This window comes from Callorhinchus milii, unplaced genomic scaffold (genome assembly GCF_018977255.1).
Source record: "Callorhinchus milii isolate IMCB2004 unplaced genomic scaffold, IMCB_Cmil_1.0 Scaffold13, whole genome shotgun sequence".
NCBI classification, from domain to species: domain Eukaryota; kingdom Metazoa; phylum Chordata; class Chondrichthyes; order Chimaeriformes; family Callorhinchidae; genus Callorhinchus; species Callorhinchus milii.
Genome location: NW_024704754.1, coordinates 5,192,895 through 5,216,230, shown reverse-complemented (window position 1 = coordinate 5,216,230; position 23,336 = coordinate 5,192,895). Strand labels below are relative to the sequence as shown.

Below are 23,336 nucleotides of genomic sequence, written 5' to 3'. Positions count from 1 at the left end.
GGGGTAATTGGATGGGGAGAGGGGGAATTGGATGGGTGGGGAGGAATGGGAGAGGAGAAGGGGAATGGGAGGAGCGGAGGCTCAGGAGTGCAAACTAGCTGAGTCGAAAGGCCTTTTGCCGTGCTGCACAGTCTGTGTCATTGTAATTCCAAGCTTACGATACAAACCTTTGAATTTTAATTACCACCTGCAAATGACTGTGACTCTCGCATTGGAATCTGTAATCTTTAACAGAATCCACACAGCTCCGCAATTCATTTCCAACTATTGTGTTCAAAATGTAATTTTAGCAAATAGGATTTAGCAAATTGTTCAAGGCAATTTTCTGGAGAAGAATCTGAAAACGATTGAAGCTTTGTGAGGCGGGTCAGGGATTATTTGTGGGTGATAAAATTCCTATGAATAAGTATTTAAGAGTTCGCAGTGTGACGTTGGGAACAGGTGCTGAGCATGTAGCTGAGATTCAGGAAAGCCGTCACTAACCCTAATGTGAAGTCACTTCCAGGGAGCAGGCAAGAAAATACGGGTCGATGGCACACCATGGATCACTCTTACGTAGAAGGGCCTTCTTCTGCGTTGTGAATGTTTAGCGCGCCAAGTGAGAGGACCTGGGTTTATTCCCGGGCAGAGCGAAAGCTTAGGCAAGTTTCCTCACTCCATGCACCTCTATTTACATAGCAGTAAGTAGGAACCCCGGTTGTTAATTGATTGGCGGATCACTTTCTGGAGGTAATAATCCCTAAAAAAAACAAACAACAACAAAAATTTGGTCAATCGGCGACTGTTTGTGGGACACTCCTGTATGCAATTGGCTTCCACACTGCGCTCACAAAATCCACTTTACAATATATTCTGTGAAGCGCTTTGAGACGTCTCAATGAACTGACAAGACGCTAAATCAAATGCAATGATTATTATTACTATTATAATCTTCTCTGCCCATCTGCATTATTCATTTAATGCCCGGAGAGCATCATGGAGACTGCAATTTAATTACAGTGCAGTTCTGGAGCCCAATGAGGGACGCTGAGACTTTTCAGGAAAATTTAAAAAGTATATATATTTTAATTAAACTGGGATTTTTTTTTATTGGTGTAAATGAAGGAGGATTCTTATCCTTTGCGAGCATCAAGGTCAACCAGTTCAGGCCTGGAGAAGGCGGAGAAATAATTTGTCACAATGCTCATTGCTATGTTTAAGACATTGCTTTCGTTGGTGATGAAGCATCAATGTTAAAGGAGCAGTGACTGAGTGGGGGCAGGAGGAAAAACTGTTTACAGAGATGTATTGTTGACGGTTTGGTGAGTAGGACTCGAACCATGTGAGTGTGGTCCCACTGAGGTGGATGAGGGAGGAGAGGCAGTAGAGGAGGATGGCGGTATCTACTATGTCGAATGCAGTGGAGAGGTCCAGGAGAACAAGGAGGCAGAGGGAGCCCTGGTCACAGAGAGAGAGGATGTCATTTGTTACTTTGACGAGCGCTGTCTGTGGTGTGGGCAAGCTGAAAACCAGACCGGGGGTTCGAGTAGGGATTGGAGGGAGAGGTGTAAGCGAAGTTGATTTGCAACGACTCGTTCTAAAACATTGGCCAGGAAGGGCAGGTTTGAGATGGGTCTGAAGTTTGTGAGGTTGGAGGGATCGAGGGTAACAACAACACAACTTGCATTTATATAGCGCCTTTCACACGGGGCAGCGTCTCAGAGAGCTTAACAGTGGCGGAGCCTGACATTGAACCGGAAGGGAGGGAGGCGGTGACCGTAAAGAACATAAGAACATAAGAATTAGGAGCAGGAGTAGGCCATTCGGCTCCTCGAGCCTACCCCGCCATTCAGTAAGATCATGGCTGATCTATTCTAACTCCACCTACCCGCCTTATCCCAATATCCCTTTATCCACAAGGAATCTATCAATCTCAGTCTAAGCAAAGACAAAGAGGAAGGGTGGGATTGGGGGAGAGTTCCTCAGCAAGCTGTAAGCAATAATAGACAAACTCAAGGGCTTCTCAGTTTTGAGAGGGGACCTTGTAGAGGCGTAGAGCATTTCAAATGGAAAATGGGACTGTGACTGGTTCAATAAAAAATTAGCTTCACGTTGCGATGAGTGGATGGTAAGGTGGGTGGGTGAGTGAGTGTTCTTGAGGGATGATATCAGATGGGACCAAATGATCTGTGGAGTCCTGTAGCATAGTGGGTAACACCTCGCAGTAATTAGGAACCCGATTGTTAGTTGATTGGCAGATCACTTTCTGCGGTAATAATCCCTGAAAAAAAATGTAGTCACTCAATCCACAACTATTTGTGGAACACTGCTGTGTGCAATTGGATGCTGCGTTTCGCCCACAAAATCCACTTTGCAATATATTCTGCAAAGAGCTTTGAGACGTCTCAACCACGGAATAAGGCGCTGTATCAAATGCAAGGATTATTATTATTATTATTATTATTTATCAGAACTGATCTTGTGATCTTGTGAAATTGATTTCTCTCACACATCGATTCCTTGTGTTTGGACAGACATTCGGGGGATCCAGGAGTTCTTGGGCCAAGCCGGTCGGCAGGGAATAGAGGTCTCGCTCCAAAAGGTTGAGACTAGCATCAGCAGTATGTTCACAAGTCTCTTCTCCACCCTCGGCTTTGATGAGTTAAGCCGTTTCCGAGATATGCTTCGTCGAGCTTTGCTCTTCCTCAACCCACGCACAGCGAAGACCTTTATCAGCGAGGTAAGAGATTAAAGCAGCTTTTTCAAATTATATAATATACATAATGAACACAGTCATTTCGCCTCATGTACAAAATGTACTGACGAGGAAAATAGTGCTCCGTTATGGAGGAGGATAATGTTCTCGCTTCAGTCAAGATTGGCAATAACCTGGAATGGAAAAGAAAAACGCTTCTTCTTCGAACCTTTTTTGAATCACTGTTGACACTCAACTTTCTTGTGCAGCGTGAAGCATAGCGCACAGGAACTAAGGTCAGCAGCAGCCCGACCACCAGGAAGTGAGCCTTGGTGGCCATTTTGTTTAACACAGCCCATTGTAACATGGGGTGAGGGCGTTGCCTATCCCACCATCTTAAAATGGTATCCAGCTGTGTATTATACTACTGGCATAGGTCTTATGTTGCTGTTTATACTACAGCGCTTACAGGGGCTGTGAAGTGGAGGGGTGGGGAATAGAGATGGATTTTGCAGTTCCAATAGGACTTACGCACATCACAAATATAAATGTGTCCAGACATTTTTTTTGTTACTAAAATTTGTAAGAGCTCTGGGGGGTAAAGGGTTAATTTTGTCGCAAACGCTGTTCCAGTCGGCCAACACTATTTCGACCCAACTCAATTAAACCGACGAATTGTAAAGATTTTTATTTCTCTCCCCCTCCCCCCCCTCGCAAATTAAGTAATTAAGTGGACAGATTAATGCACTTTTCATTGGGGGAGTGAGTGTATTGGTTATGCAGTCATCGTTGCTCAAATCATATAAAAACTAGAAGCTTTTCATTTTGTTTTTCAATTATAAAAATTTTATCGAGAGTGTGATTTCTCCTTATGGATGTGTGTTATCTACTTTGGCTACTGCAATTAACAGCCACTGCAATCTGATTTAATATTGGTTGAAGAATGTGACCGTGTGCCATAAAAATGTTCAGTTCGTAACTATAGCGCTCATCCTAATAGCCGAGGCAAACAATTAAAGTCTTGAGAAGAATAACACGCTGTTATATAGATTATAAGGTTTGTGTGTCCCCTGCGATGAGAATCTGTATCTCTACAACAATATCTAGGAAAGTGCTGCTATTCCACGTGGCTGGTTTACCCTATCCACTCTGACTGACTAAGCCTCATGTCACACGGAAATAACAAGACAGGAACAGACCACTCAGCCGCTCAAGCCTCTTCACCATTCTATTAGGTCACGGCTGATTTCGTATTTAATCCCATTTCCTTGCCTTCTCAAACTATCCCTTGACACCCCGACTTGCCAAATATTCCTCCACTTTCTTGTATCCCTAAGCGCAGTCGAACAGGAAGGTCGTTAGGTCCGATCTGAAGATGGGTAAGGAAGGCCGGAGAGATTGATGCAGGGCATTCCAGAGTTTCGGAGCTAATGGCTTTTATGTATCGCACAGTGGGTGTGTTTTTCATGCAGTTTGTCTGCACGAACAGAGCGTCAGCCTGGGCTGTGTGAGCTCCCAGCCGTGACCCTGCACTGCATCCCAATCACTGACCCCGGGCAAAACCCAGAGTCAGAGCCGAGAAAGCGCTCGCATCAATGTGGCTGTGTTCCACACCAGACAGTCAAGTTAGCAAGCCAGCCATTTAATGATTGGAAACGTTGGCTTATACATTACATTACCTGATGCAGCTAAAATGTCTCTGGCTGATTAATCCCCATCTCTCGGAGCTTGGATGTTACAGTCAGTGTATTAACAATAATTAACAGGATATGGGAGCCATAGAACATCCACTCTCCAGAATAGGAATCCGCTCTTGATGAATTTGTGTGGTGTTTAAAAGAATGTTAATTAGTTTAAAGTCAAATTTAAATTCTATCTATTGCTGCCGACTGTTGTGTGTGTTTTTTTCCGTCACTATCATTGAATAAGAAGTTTAAAATGTTGGAAATGTGAAAAGGAGTATCAAACACTGGGATTATTTGTTTTGCGTTTCACCCACAAAATATAGTTTTTACAGTATGTTCTGTGCTTTAAGCGCTTTGAGACGTCTCAACCCAGTGAAAAGGTGCTGAATCAAAAGCAAGAATTATTAAGATAATTATTATTATTTTGAGGCATGGGTTCAGTTTTTGCATGAACCAAAGCCCTTATGGGTAATGTAGTCGTAGCCAGACAAGCAGCCAGAAAACTTGCCAGACAGTGCTCTCAATGGCAAGCTTTGTGGTTTTGGCTGGTTAGACTCCAGTAGTTATAATAATAATAATAATAATCCTTGCATTTGATATAGCGCTTTTCACGTCGGGATGACGTCCCAAAGTGCTTCACAGAACATACTGTAAAGTGAATTGACTGTATATTTGTGGGCGAACGCGGCAGCCAATTGCGCACAGCAATGTCCCACAAACAGTCATAGATTGAAAATGACCAATTTATTATTGCTTTGTTTTTTTTGGAGGGATTATTATTAGGCTCTGTGTGGAGTAAGGAAACTTGCCCAAGGTTTTGCCCTCTGCCTGGAATTGAACTCAGGTCTCTCACTTGCAAAGCGAGTGCTCTAACCACTGAGCTACAGGACTCCACTTGAGTTACCCCAACGCATACTCTGGGCTGACTTGGCTTTTGCCAACCTGGTCTTAATACTCTCTAGGATTTGGTAAGCTCTGGATCTGGGTGTGGCTCTGTCCATAATATACTAAATAATCTTTTCAAAGGTCACTAACGTAACAATTCTGAAGCACTAGTGAATAACAGGTTACTAGGAACAAGGGAATAGTTTATTCAGAAATTACTCCCACTCGTTGCTTGGTATGCTCTTACACGCTGTGAGATTTCCTTTTATGTAGCAATACTCTATAATTGCAAGTCCTTGTTGTGAACCATCTCCTAACGAATGTGACAATGCTTTTTGTTATTTCACCAGCAGTTTAAGCGCCATGTTGGTCCAAGACAATAAAATAAAATGTTTGTAATTCGCAGTCTGTTCGGCAAACACAGAGGCAAATTTTTATGAAGCTGAAAGATAACCACAGCAAAATTACTCTGTGAACATCTGTTTCTTTTGTTCCATTGTATATAAACCAGTTCCTTTGTGTTAAAAGTACGATTGCATCAACTGAGCTAAAATACCAGCGGTGGGATTAAACCTTCATTTACACAACAATAATAATAACCCTTATAATACATACACAATATTAATAATAATACACAAGAACTGTTTTTCTGGTCCCAGCGCGATGAGAAAGGGACCTTTTCTCCTTTAAAAAGATTTTCATTAAAGATATTAATTCTTGCATTTGTAATATTTGTTTTTGATGACAAAAATAATTGGATACAAATCTGCTTGAAACTCGTCCATTGCAGATTTTGCGCGGATTCTCATTTCCTGTGGGAAATCAATGATTTCCGTGGATACAACGACACAATTACATTTATGGAGCATCTTTCACATCAGGAGGATATCCCAAAGCGCTGAATAGTCAGGTGTCGGGGCCCGAGCACAGGGGAGGGGTGGGGCAGTGTTGAGGGAAGGCAGAGAGGTGGGAGGACGACCAAAGGCACGATCGAAGAGAAAGGTCTTAAGACCGGCCTTGAAGGAGGCAAGGGAGGAAGCGAGGCAAAGGGACCATGGGATGGAGTTCCAGAATGTAGGAGCAGAGAGGCTGAAAGCCCGGCCACTGATAGTAGGGCGGATTGGGTGGGAGATATGGAGCAGACTGAATGGGAGATATGGAGCAGACGGGGCCCGCTGAATGGAGGGAGCAGGCAGGTTGGTAGGGAGTCAGCAGGTCAGAGAGGTAGGAGGAGGCAAGGCCATGGATGGCCTTGAAAATGAGGACGAAGATCTTGAATTCAATCCTCTGGGGGTTGGGGAGCCAGTGGAGTTGGGCGAGGGTGGGTGTGATGGGGTCACGGAGCCTGGTATGCGAGAGTACACGAGCTGCAGAATTTTGGATGATCTGCAGCTTGTGAAGGGAAGAGAGGGAGTTTCCGTAATCGAGCCTTGATGTGATGAATGCGTGGGTGAGGGTTTCGGCAGTCTGAGGGGTGAGGCAGTGTCAGAGTCTTGCAATTTTGCGGAGGTAATGGTAGACAGTGCTGGTCATGGCGTGGATGTGGGGGAGAAAGGACAGTTCAGGGTCAAACAAGACACCCAGGTTCTTGTCTGGCTTAGTGAGGTTGAGTGTGCAGCCATGGAGGCTGATGATGCCAGCGCCCGAGGTGCGGAGGCACTGGCATGAGCCAATCAGGAGGGCCTCAGTCTTGTTGACATTGAGTTGGAAAAAGTTGTCCCTCATCCAGGACTTGATATCAGACAGGCAGTTGATCAGGATGCAAGTAGTCCTGAAGTTGAGGGTGGAGGCAGAGAGATAGAGTTGGGTGTCATCAACATACATGTGAAAATTTACCCCATGTCTGTGGATGATGTCACCAAGGGGGAGCATGTAGAGGGTGAAGTAGAGGGGACCGAGGATAGAATCCTGAGGAACACCGCAGAAGACGGTGATGGGGTTGGAAGAGAAGCCATTTGCTGCGACCAAGTGGAGGCGTGTGAAAGGTACAACCTGAACCAATCAAGGACAGAACCTTGAAGGTTGAGGTGGGAGGAGAGGTGGTGGAGGAGGATTGAATGGTCCACGGTGTCAAAGGCAGCAGAGAGGTCAAGGAGGATAAGGATGCAAAAGGAACCCTGGTCGCACATGGTCAGGATGTCATTTGTAACCTTGATCAGAGCAGTTTCCATGCGCAGCACGGAAACCCAATTGGAGGGGCTCATGGATAATCTCAATTTCTGTTCTCGAGAGGGGTTGGGTGGGGGTAAGAACATTTTGGTGTGCTGGGAAAGAGATCAAATTTTGAAGGAGGTGCAGAAGAGTCTTTCTTTGACGTCTGGGGGAATATCTAACCGCTTTTACAGCTGTTTGCAGGACGTTGCTGTGTGCAAATTGGCTGCACACAGTCACTCCACTTTACAGTGAATCCCATGAAGCTCTTTGAGATGTCCTCTGAGCGTGAAACCCACCACATCAAATGCAAGGATTATAGTATGTCTTTCCTTGTTTTTTTCCCAAAGAGTTGGGAGTGGACGGAGGATTCAGCATTATGTGTGAAGATCAATCTTTGTCAGAAGATCTGGAAAATAAGAACCTGGTTTAATATGTCACATAAAAAGCTTGTGGACACTTTGACGTAACCCGTGCTCTGCTCTGTCTTCTCCGCAGGCTGTCGATACCAATTTGGCAGCTGTTGACAGTCACTGGATCTTCATCAATGAGGTAAGTGTTGCGGAGTTGAACTACACATGTTCAGCACTGTGGAGAGCTGCCAACTCCTGTATTGCATCTCCCTGCAATAGACGGGAAGTGTGAATTGGAAACGGGGGTGGAATTAGGCAAGAGAATTAGTCTGGACGCTCACATGGAATTTAAACGCCACCGTGGACAAGCTGAGCTGAATGGCCAGTTTTCATGCATGCTCCAAGTTTAATAATTGTTAAATTGTTCAGCTGATTCCTTTTCTGTTGTTCGCTACAGAATTGCGTGCAGATTGAACATTTGTCAGCTGCACGGCTGGACAGAGAACCGTACTGTGCCTGGGGGAGGGGTGTTTAGACCTATATATAGTTTGGCGTTCTCGGACTGAGATTCTCAACAGCACATTAACTAAGCTCCAAGTAATAGACACAACACTTAGAAGCACATTAATGACCAGGGAAAGAATGAAATGATCTCAGACAAACATAGGAACAGGAGTAGGCCATTCAGCCCCACTAACCTGTTCCGCTGATCTGATCTATACCTCATCTTCTACCTCAACATACCACAAGACGCTGCTGGGTTGGGGGAGGTCAAAGAAACATTTTACAGGATGAATTTCGAAGCGACTGACTTGTGTCTCAATGATTTTTTATTGGGGTTGGGGGGGCTGTTTCCGCAGGAGATCAACGACGCAGATGTACGTGAGCTGGGCCGGAGGCTAACAGGGAGGCTGACTGTGATCCGGCAGACGTTTCCCATGTCCGAGAGCAAGAGCCAATACTGTCTGAGCCAAAGGCACAGGTTCTCCTCCGCCATGTGCAACCCCAAGGACCCCTTCACCCAGCACATGGAGGTAGATTCTCACTGCCTCAACCTCAACAATGTGATCTTGCGACCCCCAACACTTGCAATGAAGTAAATTGGGCTTGTTCATGCTGGAAAAGAGAAACTTGATAGGGGATATGATAGTATTTTGTCAGATACTAAAGGAACTGAAAAATGTAGACCATCATAAACTTTTATTTTGTGCCAAACAGTAAAACCTGAGGACGTAGCCTGCGATTGAAGGGGGGGTAAATTCAAATCTAAATCTGCGGAAACGCAACTTCATTGAGCGAGTATGGAATAGGCTCCTTAGGGAGATGGTGAAAGCAGAAAGTGTTGACTCTTTCAAAAGATAGATTTCCTTTAGGAAATAATATCGTGGGATATGCTATAGGGTGACCAAAAAGTCACGAAGCTATCCTATTATCTAAAAAAAATCATCATTTCTTTAAGACTTATTAGACATTGTAATGGTATCACAGCTTTTTGGTCAACCTGTATATAGTTTGGGACATGATATGTACAAGCGACTGCCAGGATGGTGGAAGGCAAACTGGATTGACTTTGGTCTTCTTTCATTCAGCAATTCTTATGTTCTTATTTTAACACCTCGCCATAAAGTTAACAAAAGGTTAGCAGGCTCCAACCACCGACACCCTTTTAACTGACACCCATTGCATCTTGCTATCCTCCCTTTACATTCGATGAGCTGCCAAAATGTGAAACCAATTTGAAAACAAACACTTTGAGACTCCCTCATAAAATGCGCTCACAAAACACACAGTGAATTAACTTTACAGTATGTTCTGTAAAGTGCTTTGAGACTTCTCAACGACATGGTAAGACGCTGTATCAAATGCTAGGATTATTATTATTTTTATTATATCGTGAAAGGCGCTCTTATCAAATGTGCAAGGGTTATAAATAATTACTATTGTTGTCCCGCACGCCCAAATCCCGCTCTGTGCAAATAATGTGCACATGCGCCGCTCCCTCAATAACATTCAATGAAAAGAAACAGATGCATTTACAAAGGTTCCTTTTGTGAGCTGGGATGGAGTTGGATGGCTCAGAGGGTTTACAGTGAAGCTGGTGAGTTTGACTGTCACTCTGCTAGGAGGTGTCGGAGGCCAGGTTACAGGCATTAATTTTAGCAGCAACTTGATGCTGTAATGGGAAGATAAGCGAGACTGGTGGTCTGTTGGGAATGGAACTCTCTTGTGATCTTGTGACTCCACGTCCCACTGAAAGCATCATCTCGACGTGATGTTCACAACCAAACAGATTGATGTACCCGGGGGTGAGGGAAGGAGGGGGAGGCAGACCACTGACCAATTAACTGAATTGGTGAAAGGTAATCTGACGGTTTCACTCTGTAACCAGCGTCTGGAATGAGAGTACGCTAGCAATTTGTGTCTTTACATGGGTATATATAAATATATATATATGTGTGGATTTTTGTTAATGTCTTGGCACTTGGTTCATCGTTGCTTTGCTGCCAGCTGTGTGCATCACTTTGATCGTGTTTCCAACACAACCACACTCCCATGGTGTTTTGATTGACAGCTCGGCAATGGAAACTGATTGATTTACACCCACGGACATGATTTTCCATTGTTATTTGTCCAAACTAATTGTTTATTATATAGATATACAGTATTTATTTATATATCGTTTTATGCAATTGTTTGCATGTGCACTATATCTATGTATACACAATATACGTAAGGATTATTATTATTATTACATGTCTTTTTTTTAACACTAGATTTTATTTGAATGTCCCTGTGGATGTTACTCCCCCGGTCATGCCGTGGGTTGGTCAGCTTAAATACTGATATCATCAAAATGCTGCGTATGAGCTCTGAGATCACATTACGTGGGATAAGATGTTAAACCGAGGTCCTGTCTGCGCCTGTTCAGATGGACGTTAAAGATCCCACAGTTATTCGAAAAGAGATGGGAGTTTCTCTCTCTCTCCTGATGTCCTGGCCAGCAATCCCCCAAATAAAATTGGTCGCTTACTCCACTGCTGTTTGTGGGACACTGCTGTGCACAATTGGCTGCCATGTTTCACCCACAAAATAGACAGTCAAAAACAACGTATCCTGTGAAGGCGTCTCAATGACGTGATAAGGCGCTATATCAAATGCAAGAATTATTATAAATAACAATGATATAATAATCCTTGCATTTGATATAGCGCTTTTCACATCTTCTCGACGTCGCAAAGCGCTTCACAGAATAGACTGTAAAGTGAATTGACTGTATATTTGTGGGTGAAACGCGGCAGACAGTTGCGCACAGCAATGTCCCACAAACAATCGTGGATTGAAAATGACCAATTTTTTTTTTTTTGGAGGGATTATTATTAGGCTCTGTGTGGAGTAAGGAAACTTGCCCAAGGTTTCGCCCTCTGCCTGGAATTGAACCCAGGTGTCTCTCTTGCAAGGCGAGTGCTCTAACCACTGAGCTACAGGACTCCTGAGCTACACCTCCTTATCAATAAAGAAGCAGAAGGGAGGTGAGGAAAAAAATTTCACACAGCGAGTTGTTCGGATCTGGAATGCGTTGCTTGAAAGGGTGGTGGAAGCCGATTCGATAACAACTTTCAAGAAAGACGTAGATAGATATTTGGGGAGGACAAGTTTGCAGGGGTATGGGGAGAGCGCGGGGGAGTGGGATTCATTTGGATAGCTCTTTCAAAGAGTGGGCACGGACACGATGGGTTGAATGACCTCCTTGTATGCTGTATAATTCTCTGATTCTATATGGTGAAAGAATTTTATCTCACTGGTCCCTGGGTTTAGAGATGCAGAGCTGTCAGCCTGTAACTCTGCTTGTGTGTGGAGACAACAACAACAACTTGCATTTATACAGCACCCTTCACACGGAGGGGTAGTGTACCGGAGCGCTTGACAGTGGCGGAGTCGGATTCCGAGCAAGGGGGAAGGTAACCGTGAGCACCATCAAAAAGACTCTCGGTTTCAGCAGCTGATTTGCGCTGAGATCCTTGCTCTCGCCCCTGCAGATCTCCAATCTCTACGTGTACGACAGTGTTTTGCTGCTGGCTGACGCCTTCCATAAGAAGCTGGAGGACAGAAAGTGGCACAGCATGGCCAGCCTGACTTGCATCCGCAAAAACTCCAAACCCTGGCAAGGCGGAAGGTCCATGATCGAAACCATCCAAAAGGTAACGTCCACTGCGCCAAAAGGATCAGTCAGTCCTTCCGATGAGATGTTAAACCGAGCTCCCGTCTGTGCCCTGCTCAGGCGGACGTTAAAGTTCTCACGGCGCTATTCGAAAAGAGAAAGGAGTTTTTCTCTCTCTCTCTTCTGGTGTCCTGGCTGAAAATCCCCCTGATAAAATGAGTCGTTCAGTTCATGGCTGTTTGTGGGACACTGCTGTGGGCAATTGGCCGCAGTGTTTCGCCCACAAAATGCAATCAATCCACTTTACAATGTATTCTGTCAAGTGCTTTGAGGCGTCTGAACGACGTGATAAAGCACTGTATTCAAATGCAAGGATTATTATTACTGAAACCATATCGATCCTCGGTGTTGTATTGTAAAACCAAATGGCTTGATTGTCTGTCTAAACCTTGGTGCATGGGCTGTTCCTGATTATGGATCAGTGAAGCAAAGCTTTGCAATTCCGTACAAAATGCAATCATTCGCTGCATAAATCCCTCCAAAAAACTTAAAGAGAGGGAAAATAATTAAATAGCGCGCTATGGAATGTCGCTGCATGCAAATTACTGTCCGCATCTAACTACAAAACACAGTCACTCCACTGTACAGTGTGCCCTGTGAAGCGCTTTGGGACATGATAAGGCGCTGTGTCAAGCAGCTTCCCTGTATGCACGCAAGCTAAGAATCATTTGCACGTACCACAAATTTGTGCGATTGTATAATGATCTTATTATGAATTTTATTCGAACCGCGAGTGGGAGAAAATAAAATAAACCAATGCGTTTTACCTTATCTCGTTTCCACAGATTAACAATTTAATTTTTGACATTTGGCATTTACAATCTACAAGTGTGTGTGTGTGTGTGTGCGTGTGGCCTTTTTTAAAATTTGATGTTGATTCTTTTTTTTTGCCTTTTCACTTCCAGGGACAAGTAAGTGGATTAACGGGAATGTTAAATTTCAGGGAAGACGGCGTAAATGCCAACGTTCTGTTTGAAATTCTGGGTACGAGTTACAGCGAGGATAAGGAGCGAGGCATTCAACGTGTAAGTGACATTTTAAATCCAGTAAATTAAATTCAATAATTAGAAAGCCACAGATGTCAAACTGAGCTACTCTCACAGATGCACTTTCTCTCTTTCTCTCTCTCTGCATTTTTTCTGCTAAGCTCTGATCTTAGATAAGACCAATCAACAATGCACAGACACTCTCTGATTTTTCCCTGCGACCTCCTTGCAAATACCAGACTGCCGCCAGCAATCTGCAATTATTTGCAGCAGTTAAAATAACTCTCTAAAAAGCAAAAACAAAGATTTTTTTTTAAAACACTAATAATTTGGTTGCTCATCGCACGACTGTTTGTTGGGGCGCTGCTGTGCGCAATTGTCTGCCGCGTTCGCCCACAAAATATACAGTTAATTCACTTTACAGTGTATTCTGTGAAGCGCTTTGAGATGTCTCAGCCATCAGGCCCAAAGCTTTGGAACTCTCTCCTTGAAATCCTCCGCCTTGCCGCTTCCTTCCCCATTTTCAGGTCACACCCAATGATTTTCTTCTTCGACCGCGCTTACGGTCATCTGCCCCCGGCTCGGTTTCAAGCTCCGCAACCGTTAAGCGCTCTAAGATGCTGCCCTGCGTGAAGGGTGAGAATGCAAATGCAAGTTGTTGTTGTAAGTAACCGTGCCTTACTTTCCTTCTGCAGCTGGGTGTGTGGAGCCCGACAAGTGGATTTAACGGCTCGCTGGTGGATCAAAAGCTGGACAACAGGATGGAGGGCGTGACTCTGCGGGTCGTGACAGTTCTGGTAACGCCATCCGCTTCCTTTACCCTTTTGGAAATCTGCGGTGTCTGTCAGCCGAAGTGTTTTATTTTAGATTCGCTGCACGTGTATGTTTGTGTGCCTGTGTTTGGGAGTGCATGGTTGTGCGCGCGCGTGCGTGCATGTCTGTGTGCGTGTCTGTGCGCGCGATTGCGTGTCTGCACACGCATGCGTGCGTGTCTGTGTGCGTGTCTGTGCGCGCGAGTGCGTGTCTGTGCACACGAGTGCGTGTCTGTGCGCGCGCGTGCGTGCGTATCTGTGCGTGCGCGTGTCTGGGTGTGTGCGCGTGGGTATCTGTGCGTGAAGTAAGGAAACTTGCCTAAGGTTTCGCCCGCCCGGGAATCGAACCCGTGGCCTCTCGCTTACGAGGCGAGCGCACTGACCACTAAGCTGCAGGACTCCACTTTTCGTCTCCAAGTGGGTCACAGGATTTGCTGCAAATCCTGGTGCAGGTGACTGTACCTTTCAGTGGGGGGGGGGGGGGGAGGAGGGAGACGGATTATTTTTGAATTCACAAAGGAGGCACACATTACGCTCGCTCCTTGCGAATATCTCATTGGGTTATCGGATTGTAAACGGAGATTTCCGAGAGCATTTGTAACAAGGTGCAAGGTGAGAAATGTACCGGTTGATATTCCTGACCCATTGACTACGGTAAGCAAAGGGAAAAGGCCATGGTTTTGTTAATGTCCCATTGTGCTATCTTGTCTGATTTTGGGAAGTAAGAGCTCCTTTGGAATCTGCCGCGTACAAATAAGCTGGCGAGATCACCGTTCAAGGTGCTTTGGCACAGACGCTCGGTTTGAAATGATGAACTGCAGACCGTTTTTCAAAATGGATCAGCATTTGGGTTAATGTATTTATTATGGCTCATTTGGCAAAATGCAAAAAAAAATTCTTAATAAATTTAGCATGAGACATAAAGCCACCGATGGCCCTGAGGGGGAAGGGGAAAGGGAGGGAGAGGGGAGAAAGCAGCTGTGGTCACAAGGATCTTCTGCTTTGAATAGAAAGGAAACTTGTTTTGTGTGATGTGCTCCTGAATGATTCATAAAAAATAATTCTCCCACCTTTTAAATTACGAACGAAAAAGTCAACTCCTTCTTGAATCTTGAAACGCAATCCGTCAACTTTAAGTTCTTGATTTCATGACAACAATTACGAGAAATTAACCTTGATTCAAAAAAAAATAATAAGGTAATTCTCAAAGATGTCTCTGGCCTCTCAGCTGCTTTGATAACAGCAGTGATTTGTGTTATTGGTACAATGGACGTGCAAGAATAATTGGTTAGAATAATAGTAATCCTTGTCAACATCCTCCAAAACCCTTGGTTGTCCAGCGCCCTAGGACATCTTTCTGACGTGAAGGGCACTATACAAGTGTAATTTGTTGTTGTATTTGATACAACACCTTTCAGGTTGAGAGGTCATCTCAAAGCACTTTGCACTACACCACTGTAAAGTACAGTGACTGATGGCGCATTTTGTAGCTAATTTACGTGCAGTAATGTCCCAGAAACATTCATGAAGTGAACGACCAATTTTATCTGCCGGAATGTTGTCCAGGACACCAAGAGAGAGAGAGAGAGAGAGACTCCTTTCTTTTTTCGAGGAGTGCCATGGGATCTTTGTCATTCCATCTAAACAGGGGTTTGATTTAACAGCTCGTCAGAAGGATGGCACCTCCAGCACTGCACTGGAGGCAGCAGAGACTGTGACCCACACAACCTTCTGAGTCAGAGGCGAGAGCACTACCAACTGAGGCTGACATCTAAAGGTTTTGTCACAGTGTTAAAAGGAGTTTTGCAGCAGTTAGCACAGTGTTAAGCAGCTGCCTTTACAAGCCAATATCCCACTTGAACGACCTGCCCCATTACCTCACAGAGAGCCGTAAGGCTATCACTCATAACACAGAGAGCCTCTTGTCTGCAGCGACAGAAAACAATGAATCAAGGTCTGAGACATAAAGCACAGACAATTAATGTAAAATGCAGCCTTTATGACTCATGCTTTCACTTGGGCCCAGCACAGCCTGATCGGTTCTGTCTCCTTACCCGGGTTTATACAAAGAAAAGCTGACATTTCACTTTGTGTTGGGCCAGAAGGAAGCCCGTCACCGTGCTTAAGAGCATCCAAACCAAACTGAGAACTCTATGCTTCCCTCCGCCTTGTCCCCTCTCTCCGCCTTTTCAAGTCCCGTCTGAAAACCTTCCTTTTCGACCGTGCTTACGGTCACCTCTTCCCGACCAACCCCAACCCCCTCCGGCTTGGAGTCAGGCTCCGCCATTGTTAAGCTCTCTGTGTGGAGGGAGCTATATAGGTGCAAGTTGTTGTTGCTGATGTTGTTTCCACCTACACATGCAAATTCCAGGGATAGATTGTTGGAATGGAATAGAATACACGCTCTTCCCCCTGGAGAGACGCAGCCATCTTACCTAATTCCGGAGAGTTATCAGGTGTAGGTTGGCAAGAGCCAAGGGCTGGGGGAGTCCAGAGTGTGCATTGGATAACTGGTGGAGTCTAACTTATAAAGCGCACCTCACCTTTCTTCCCGACGGTCTTTGCAGTTTTCCACTATCCCGCTGCCTTGCCCTCTTCTTCCCTATTTTCAGGTCACACCTGAAGACCTTCCTATTCGACTGTACCTACAGTCACCTACCTCTCCCCCATCCCCCTCCCCCCGCTGCAGCTCGGAGTCCTGCTCCGTCACTGTCAAGCTCTCTGGGACGCTACCCTGAGTGAGGGGCGCTATATAAATAAAAGTTGTTGTTGTTGCAGGAGGCTCCGTTTGTTCTGGTGGCAGAGAACGTGTTTGGGCAGCCTAAAGAATTCTGCGGCTACTCCATCGACGTCCTAAACACCCTGTCACAGCAGCTCGGCTTCAAGTACCAAATCTACCAAGTGCCCGACCGGCAGTACGGCAAAATCCAGCGGAACGGCAAATGGAACGGGATGATCGGAGAGCTGATTAACAAGGCAAGAGCGGGTCGCAGAGAAAACTAACCGATCCTCTGCATTCGGTTCAGTGCAGCAAAATGCGCCAACGTTTCGCTATTAGTAAAACTGTTCGCCATCACGGGTGAAAGTGCTGTTCATTAAAGCACAGCCGGTATCTCATGTCTGTGTGTTAATGGCATTTCAAAAGAGGAAATTGCATTTGAAAAGTCTTGTTCCTAATGCTTGTTTGATTGAAATGACTGCTAATAGCACTTGAGGTATATGTTAATGTTCGAGAGAATGTTAAATGGCGGTCTTCTGTATTTTTTTCAACTTTAAAAAGTTTCTTTTACACTTGAGTCGGAGTTTAGCAAGTGGGCGTCATCGGCAAACTGTTCTTTGTGAAAATAACGATGCTTACTGCAATCTGAGAATTTAGTTTAGGTATTGGAATCTAGGAAAGGGACAAAGCCACATTAGAAATTGAACCGAGAAGCTGCTTACAGTGTGTGTGAGAGTGGGTGTGAGAGAGTGTGGGTGTGGGGGGGCGGGGGCCAAGGGGAGGGGAGTGAGTGTGTGTGTGTATGTGTGCGAGAATGTGTGAGAGACCGTGTATGTGTGATTGTGCGTGTATGAGAGAGAATATGTAGGTGGGCGAGAGTGTGGGTGGGCGAGAGTGTGGGTGGGCGAGAGTGTGGGTGGGCGAGAGTGTGGGTGGGCGAGAGTGTGGGTGGGCGAGAGTGTGTGTGAGTGTGTTAGCAATTTCAGATGCAATTATCTCTCCGTTTGTCTGACGCGACCCAGAATTTCTTCATCGTCTGGAACCCGCACATACAGGCTCTGCATTTGGAAAATCCTAGATGAGTAGTCCTCACAAATGTTGACAGACAAAGAGCATATTGTCAAACCGTTCACTGGCACAGCGCTGTCAAAAGCAAAGGACTCACAACCCGAGTAATGTACTCGCAGAGGATATGCACCAGTTGATAATTTTAGTGTTTTTTTATTGTGTCTTTGGTAGTAATGGGAGCTGTGAAATGGAATGCTTTATCAGTCTGCCTTTATGTCGCTGTTAACCATTTCTCAGTCACTGACTCTGAAGAAGAACAACAACAGCAACAAAATTACATTTATAGAGCGCCTTTCACGTTGGGAGGACGTCCTAAAGTGCTGAATGGTCGGGTGTCAGGGCCCGAACATGGAGGAGGAGTGGTTTAGGGGTGAGGGAAGGCAGAGAGGTGCGAGGGCGACCAAAGGCACCATCGAAGAGGAAGGGCTGTGGCACTGACATCCATGAATTCAATGAACGCCAGCAACAAATTACATGTATGTAGCGTCTTTCACGGCATGTCCCAAGGCACTGGACAACCAGGAATTTGGACCCGAGCTGGGGGTTGGGATCAGGAGTGGTGGAGGGTAGGGTAGGAGGGTGACCGAAGGCGCAGTCGAAAAGGAGGGTCTTGAGATGGCCCTTGAAGGAGGTAAACCTGTCTAGCAAGAAAGAGGTCTATGGAGAAGGGAATTTTGCCTACAAAGTACACAGTCAATCCACTTTACAATATATTCTGTGAAGCTCTTTGAGACGTCTCTACGACGTGATAAAGCACTATATTAAATGTAATTATTATTATTAGGAGAAACATTTTGAATAATCAGCATCTGCCTTTACATCCAATAAGATAAGGTTTCTCCTTTGTGTTTTGCCGTGCAGAGAGCTGACCTGGCGGTCTCCGCCTTGACCATCACGCCGGAGAGAGAGAACGTGGTGGATTTCACCGGCCGCTTCATGGACTTCACCCTGGGTTTCCTGCTGAAAAAACCAGAGGACAAAGTGGACATGTTCACCTGCCTGGCGCCCTTCGACCTGTCCGTGTGGGCGTGTATCATCGGCACCTTGTTTATCGTGGGCCTCCTGATCTGTATGTTTACCTGGGCCACACCCTCCCCACTGCAGATCGGGTCCGTCACGTCCACTACCCTGTACAATGCCGTGTGGTTCGTGTACGGATCCTTCGTACAGCAAGGTACTGCGCACCGACACCGTCCGTCCACCTTTTAAGAATGGTTTACAGAACGCTTAATGGTTGTGGAGTCCACGCATCGCTTTCCAGATGTAATAATCCCTCCCCAAAACATGTGCGACACTGCTGTGCGCAATTGGCTGCCGCGTTTCGCCCACAAAATAACACAGTCAATTCACTTCACAGCATTTGATATAGCGCCTTATCACGTCTCAGTGACATGGTGAGGTGCTACATCAAATGCAAGGATTATTATTATTATTAAACTGCACCTGTTCAGCTGGACGTTGATGGTGCTATTAGAAAAGAGAAGGGAGTTTCTCTCTCGCGGTGTCCTGGCCGACAATCCTCCCGGATAAAATCGGGTTATTCAGATGATGGCTGTTTTGTAGGCCACTTACTACACGCAAATTGGCTGCCACGTTGACCCACAAAATATATAACCTTCGCACTTTATATAGAAGCTTTCAGGGAGATGTTCATGGCTGTAGAAGTGACACCAAATGCAAGGATTATTATTATCGCTGTTAGTATTGTAAGAACCGTACATTGCTTTGACAGTGCAAGTGGGGCACCAATTAAGATTCCTAATCTTGACAAAACACGTCAATCACCTGAAAGCTGTCACACTCGGCTCGACAGGCAAAGACTGAAACCGTGTTGTGATGTCTGGTGGGAATGTGTTTATTGTCCCTACACAGAGGTATTTGCTGCTAATTAATCCTTTTCCTGCAAATCTGACAGCGCAATTAAAAATGGCATGGCCCGACTTTCTCGCATGGAATTAAATAAAACGTGGCAGAATTATTCCATTTAGTTGAAAAGAAAGGTTATTTTACTGGAGATAAATTAGAATCTGTCCTTCTGCTTTGAACTGACAGGCTTTTTGGCATCATGTGATTGTCAAGGAGATGAATTAAATCCACAAATGCCATTTTCACCCATTCCCATTATTACCATTTATTTATTTACGAGACATCAATGCGATGCTTTTAATAACCAGTCAGTTAGCCGAAGGCCAGCCTCGCAGCAAAAGAGCTCCTGAGTTCCATTCGGAATTTTAAAAAATTATTCCAAAATTTTAGTTAAACCTGAATTTTGAGCATCACAATTAATAGTAATTATTAATAACAATAATAAGAAGAATCATTATATTTGGTACAGCGCCTCTCAAGCAGGAGGAATTCCCGAAGCCCTTCTCAGGATTTGCTGTAAAGTGAAGTGACTGCACGCTTTTGATTTTGATGTGGCGTAGGGGAAGATTAGTTCATGGGGACATCCCTTGCAAATTTCCACCAAATTACTGGGTTCAGATCTTGAATTTCTTACAAAGTGCAGGTTTTGCAGCTCAAAAATAATAGGGCTCCCAACTCCAAACACATACACACATCAATCGGTGTTGTGTCAGTAAATTCAAGCTGACAAACCAAGCCCTGAATTTACAGCCACAGGAATATCTCACTAGGTGGGGGGAGGATAATGGATAGTGTGTCAGGGAGCATGATAAACAGCTGGACTGGCTTGTGGTCTTTCCCCGAGACCAGAAAAGGCCAATCTCGCTCGGAATCGGAGACGAAAAGGAGCGTTGATGCAAAACCCTGCAGGGAAATTGCAGAGTCAAGTCTGCTCCGCGTCTGTCTCATTTCAAACATAGTATTTCCTTCATGACCTTGAGTTTGCTGACGAGGATTCGTGGTGCTGTATTTAACAAGAAACATTTGGTCTGTTCTTCTGTTTGGTTCGCTGCATCCACTTCACGTTGCCTGTTCACGTGAGCCGACATCTCACTCCACATCTTACCCTGGGACATGGAGCTCACAGTCTGCGATGATGCTCCAGTGCAAACGCTGCATTGTCAGAGACCCCAACCTTTCTCGGTGAGGCATCAAGACAACGGGAGAGAGAGAGAGAGAGAGAGGGACTCGCTTCTCTTTCCTGATAGCTCCGCGGGCTCTTTACCGTCCGCCTAAACACCGGGCAAAGCCGGGGATCTGGGTTTAGCGTCTCACCCGAAAGCTGGCACCTCCGAGAATGCGACGAACTCCCTAGAACTGCGCTGGAGCATCAGCCGAGACTGTGAGCCCGAGACCCCCAGGTTTAGCAGTGCACTCCCCCCTCCCCCAGCCCTGCACTGGAGGCTCAGCACTAGACTACTACAAGATTAAAGCCTCCGATGTAGAGCTCAAACCTACAACCATCTGACTCGGAGGCGAGAGTGAGTGCTATTGACTGAGCTAGGCTGACACCTGGCAAGTTGTTCTGTTTCACAATCCGTTGCTTACACCTTCCCTTGTCGAGCCTGGAATGGTGTGAAACAGATCGAGGATTATTGTGCCGAACAGAATACATGCTCCGCCAAGCTGCTTTCTGCTGCTGTACAGAACGTTCCAGCAAAAGACATCTGCAAGTCTAATGACGAATAATCGATTCACATTTTTTACCTTTTTTTTAAAGAAAAGCCAACCAGACCCATTGCCAGATTACGCCCCCATTCTCATTTTACTTATTTTTAATAACGGGTCAAAAGTAGGTCAGAATAATTTTGCACTTTAAAGCAATAAAGAAAGAGGCGGATAGTATAAACCTGTATTGAAAGCTCTCTGCTTAAACGTGAAACATTTAAATAGTCATTTGCGGCAAATCTGAACTTGGCCGAGGTCAGACCGAATGATTTTAACGCTTAATGTTTTGTATGTTGTTCAGACCGACTGATTGACTGTTATTTTTCTCGACCAGGAACGGGAGGAGAGATCCCAATTAACACGTTGGCAGTTCGCTTATTGATGGGCTTTTGGTGGCTCTTCGTCTTCATAATCATCTCGACCTACACAGCAAACCTGACCGCCATCCTAACCAGCAACCGCATCGACAATCCCATTCGGTAAAGATAAGGTGTCCTGGGATTGCAATGTAACGCGCATTCTCTCTTCTCTCCCTCACCCTCTTACCCCCCTCTTTCTCTTTCCCTTTCACTCTCCTCTTTCCACTCTCCCCCTCCCTAATTCTGGAGTGTATTAGGCACAGGTTGACAAGTGTCAAGCCTTGGGGGCCCCAGCGTGTGCTTTGGGCTAACACCACATAGCTTGTCATTAAGAGCACTGTATGTTTGGCAAGCTTTCCCGTTGCTTGTCCAGCTTGGACAACCTTACCCGTTAGCGCTTTGGCTTGACAGGGTTAACAGGAGCTGAACGGGAAGATTCCCTTCTCCAGTGACTGGTCCAGAGTGCCATTGAGGAAATGAATTACGGTGAATTCTTTTCGTGTCTTTCTGCAGATCTTTTCAGGACCTGGCTAAGCAAACAGACCTCCCCTTCGGCACGGTGCACAATTCGGAAGTGTTTCAGATAATCAAGATGAAGGGGCAGAACCCGTTTGAGGTTGAACAAACCTATGCTCACATGTGGAGCATGATAAACAGAACCGAGGGCTCAGAAAACCGGGTGAAGGAAGTGCACGAGGGAATCCAGAGGGTGAGCAATCGCTCGACTTCACAAAATAATAATCCTTCCATTTAATACAGCGCCTTTCACGTCGGGAGGACGCTTCAAAACGCTTCACAGGATAACGTGCAAAATGTAGTGACTGTGTGTTTTGTGGGCGAAACGCCACAGCTGATTTGCGCACGGCACTGTCCTGTAAACAGCCCGTGCAGTGAATCAGCGATTTTATTTGGTGGGGAGGGGGCGGTGCGAGTGTCAACTATTTTAATGGAAACGTGATTCTGTAACATCCAGTTTCTAGTACTCTAACCATATAACCAAACTCAGTAAAACTTGTGTCCACAAATTGGTGGTTCACTTTCCCATGAATAATAATCCCTACCAAAAAAAAATACAAGTAATAATAAAAAAATAATAATTTGGTCACTTAATCCACGACTGTTTGTTGGACACTGCTGTGTGCAATTGGCTGCCGCGTTTTGACCACAAAACATAGTCAATCCACTTTGCAGTATATTCTGTGAAGCGCTTTGAGAAGTCTAGAAGACTCGATAATGCGCTGTATAAAATGCAAGGATTATTATTATTATTTTCAAACTCCCAGTCAGTGCGGCTCGAGAAATAGTCAGAATTTCCCATTTTTGATTCTCTTTTGAGACTTGTGTTTTGAATCAGACTTGAGAGAGAAAGAGCGAGAGAGAGAGAGACAGAGAGAATAAATTAAAAACAAACAGCACTGAGCTTCTGGGTTCCAATCCATCCTGGACAGAGCAAAGTGCCTCACTGCTGCCTGTTAAAGACATTAAGTAAACTTGTGTTGAGTAATAGACCAGTTCCCAGTAGGTGCACATTCATTACACACACAAAAATACCCTGATAATTCAACCTGAGACAGGTTGCCTTGCTCAGCAACAACTGTACAGGCACATGAATGTGGAAATGTCTCATTTAGGATAACAGATAGAGTGGTCCTAGCTGGACAAGCAGCAGGAAAACTTGCCAGTCAACAATATCAATGGCAAACTATGCGGTTTTAGCTGGTTAGACTCCAGCAGTTACCCCAACGCACACTCTGGGTTCACCCCCAAGCTTTGGCTCTTGCCAACCTGCGCCTAATACTTCCCGGAATTAGGTAAGAAGGATGCATCCCTCTAGTCTTAAAAATTTGAATGG

The 23,336-nt window shown here is 45.2% G+C and overlaps 1 protein-coding gene across 1 annotated transcript in view; it reads left to right on the top strand.

The window, feature by feature from the left end:
• The window catches only part of LOC103186977 (glutamate receptor ionotropic, delta-2), a 71,492-nt gene that overhangs the window by 41,293 nt on the left and 6,863 nt on the right, over positions 1-23,336 (top strand). Inside the window, exons 4-13 of the mRNA XM_007906271.1 lie at positions 2,514-2,719; positions 7,894-7,947; positions 8,609-8,782; positions 11,786-11,947; positions 12,873-12,992; positions 13,649-13,750; positions 16,544-16,741; positions 18,414-18,726; positions 21,460-21,604; positions 21,998-22,193. Of these exons, the coding sequence (XP_007904462.1) occupies positions 2,514-2,719; positions 7,894-7,947; positions 8,609-8,782; positions 11,786-11,947; positions 12,873-12,992; positions 13,649-13,750; positions 16,544-16,741; positions 18,414-18,726; positions 21,460-21,604; positions 21,998-22,193 (1,670 nt within the window). The remainder of the gene's footprint in view (positions 1-2,513; positions 2,720-7,893; positions 7,948-8,608; positions 8,783-11,785; positions 11,948-12,872; positions 12,993-13,648; positions 13,751-16,543; positions 16,742-18,413; positions 18,727-21,459; positions 21,605-21,997; positions 22,194-23,336) is intronic.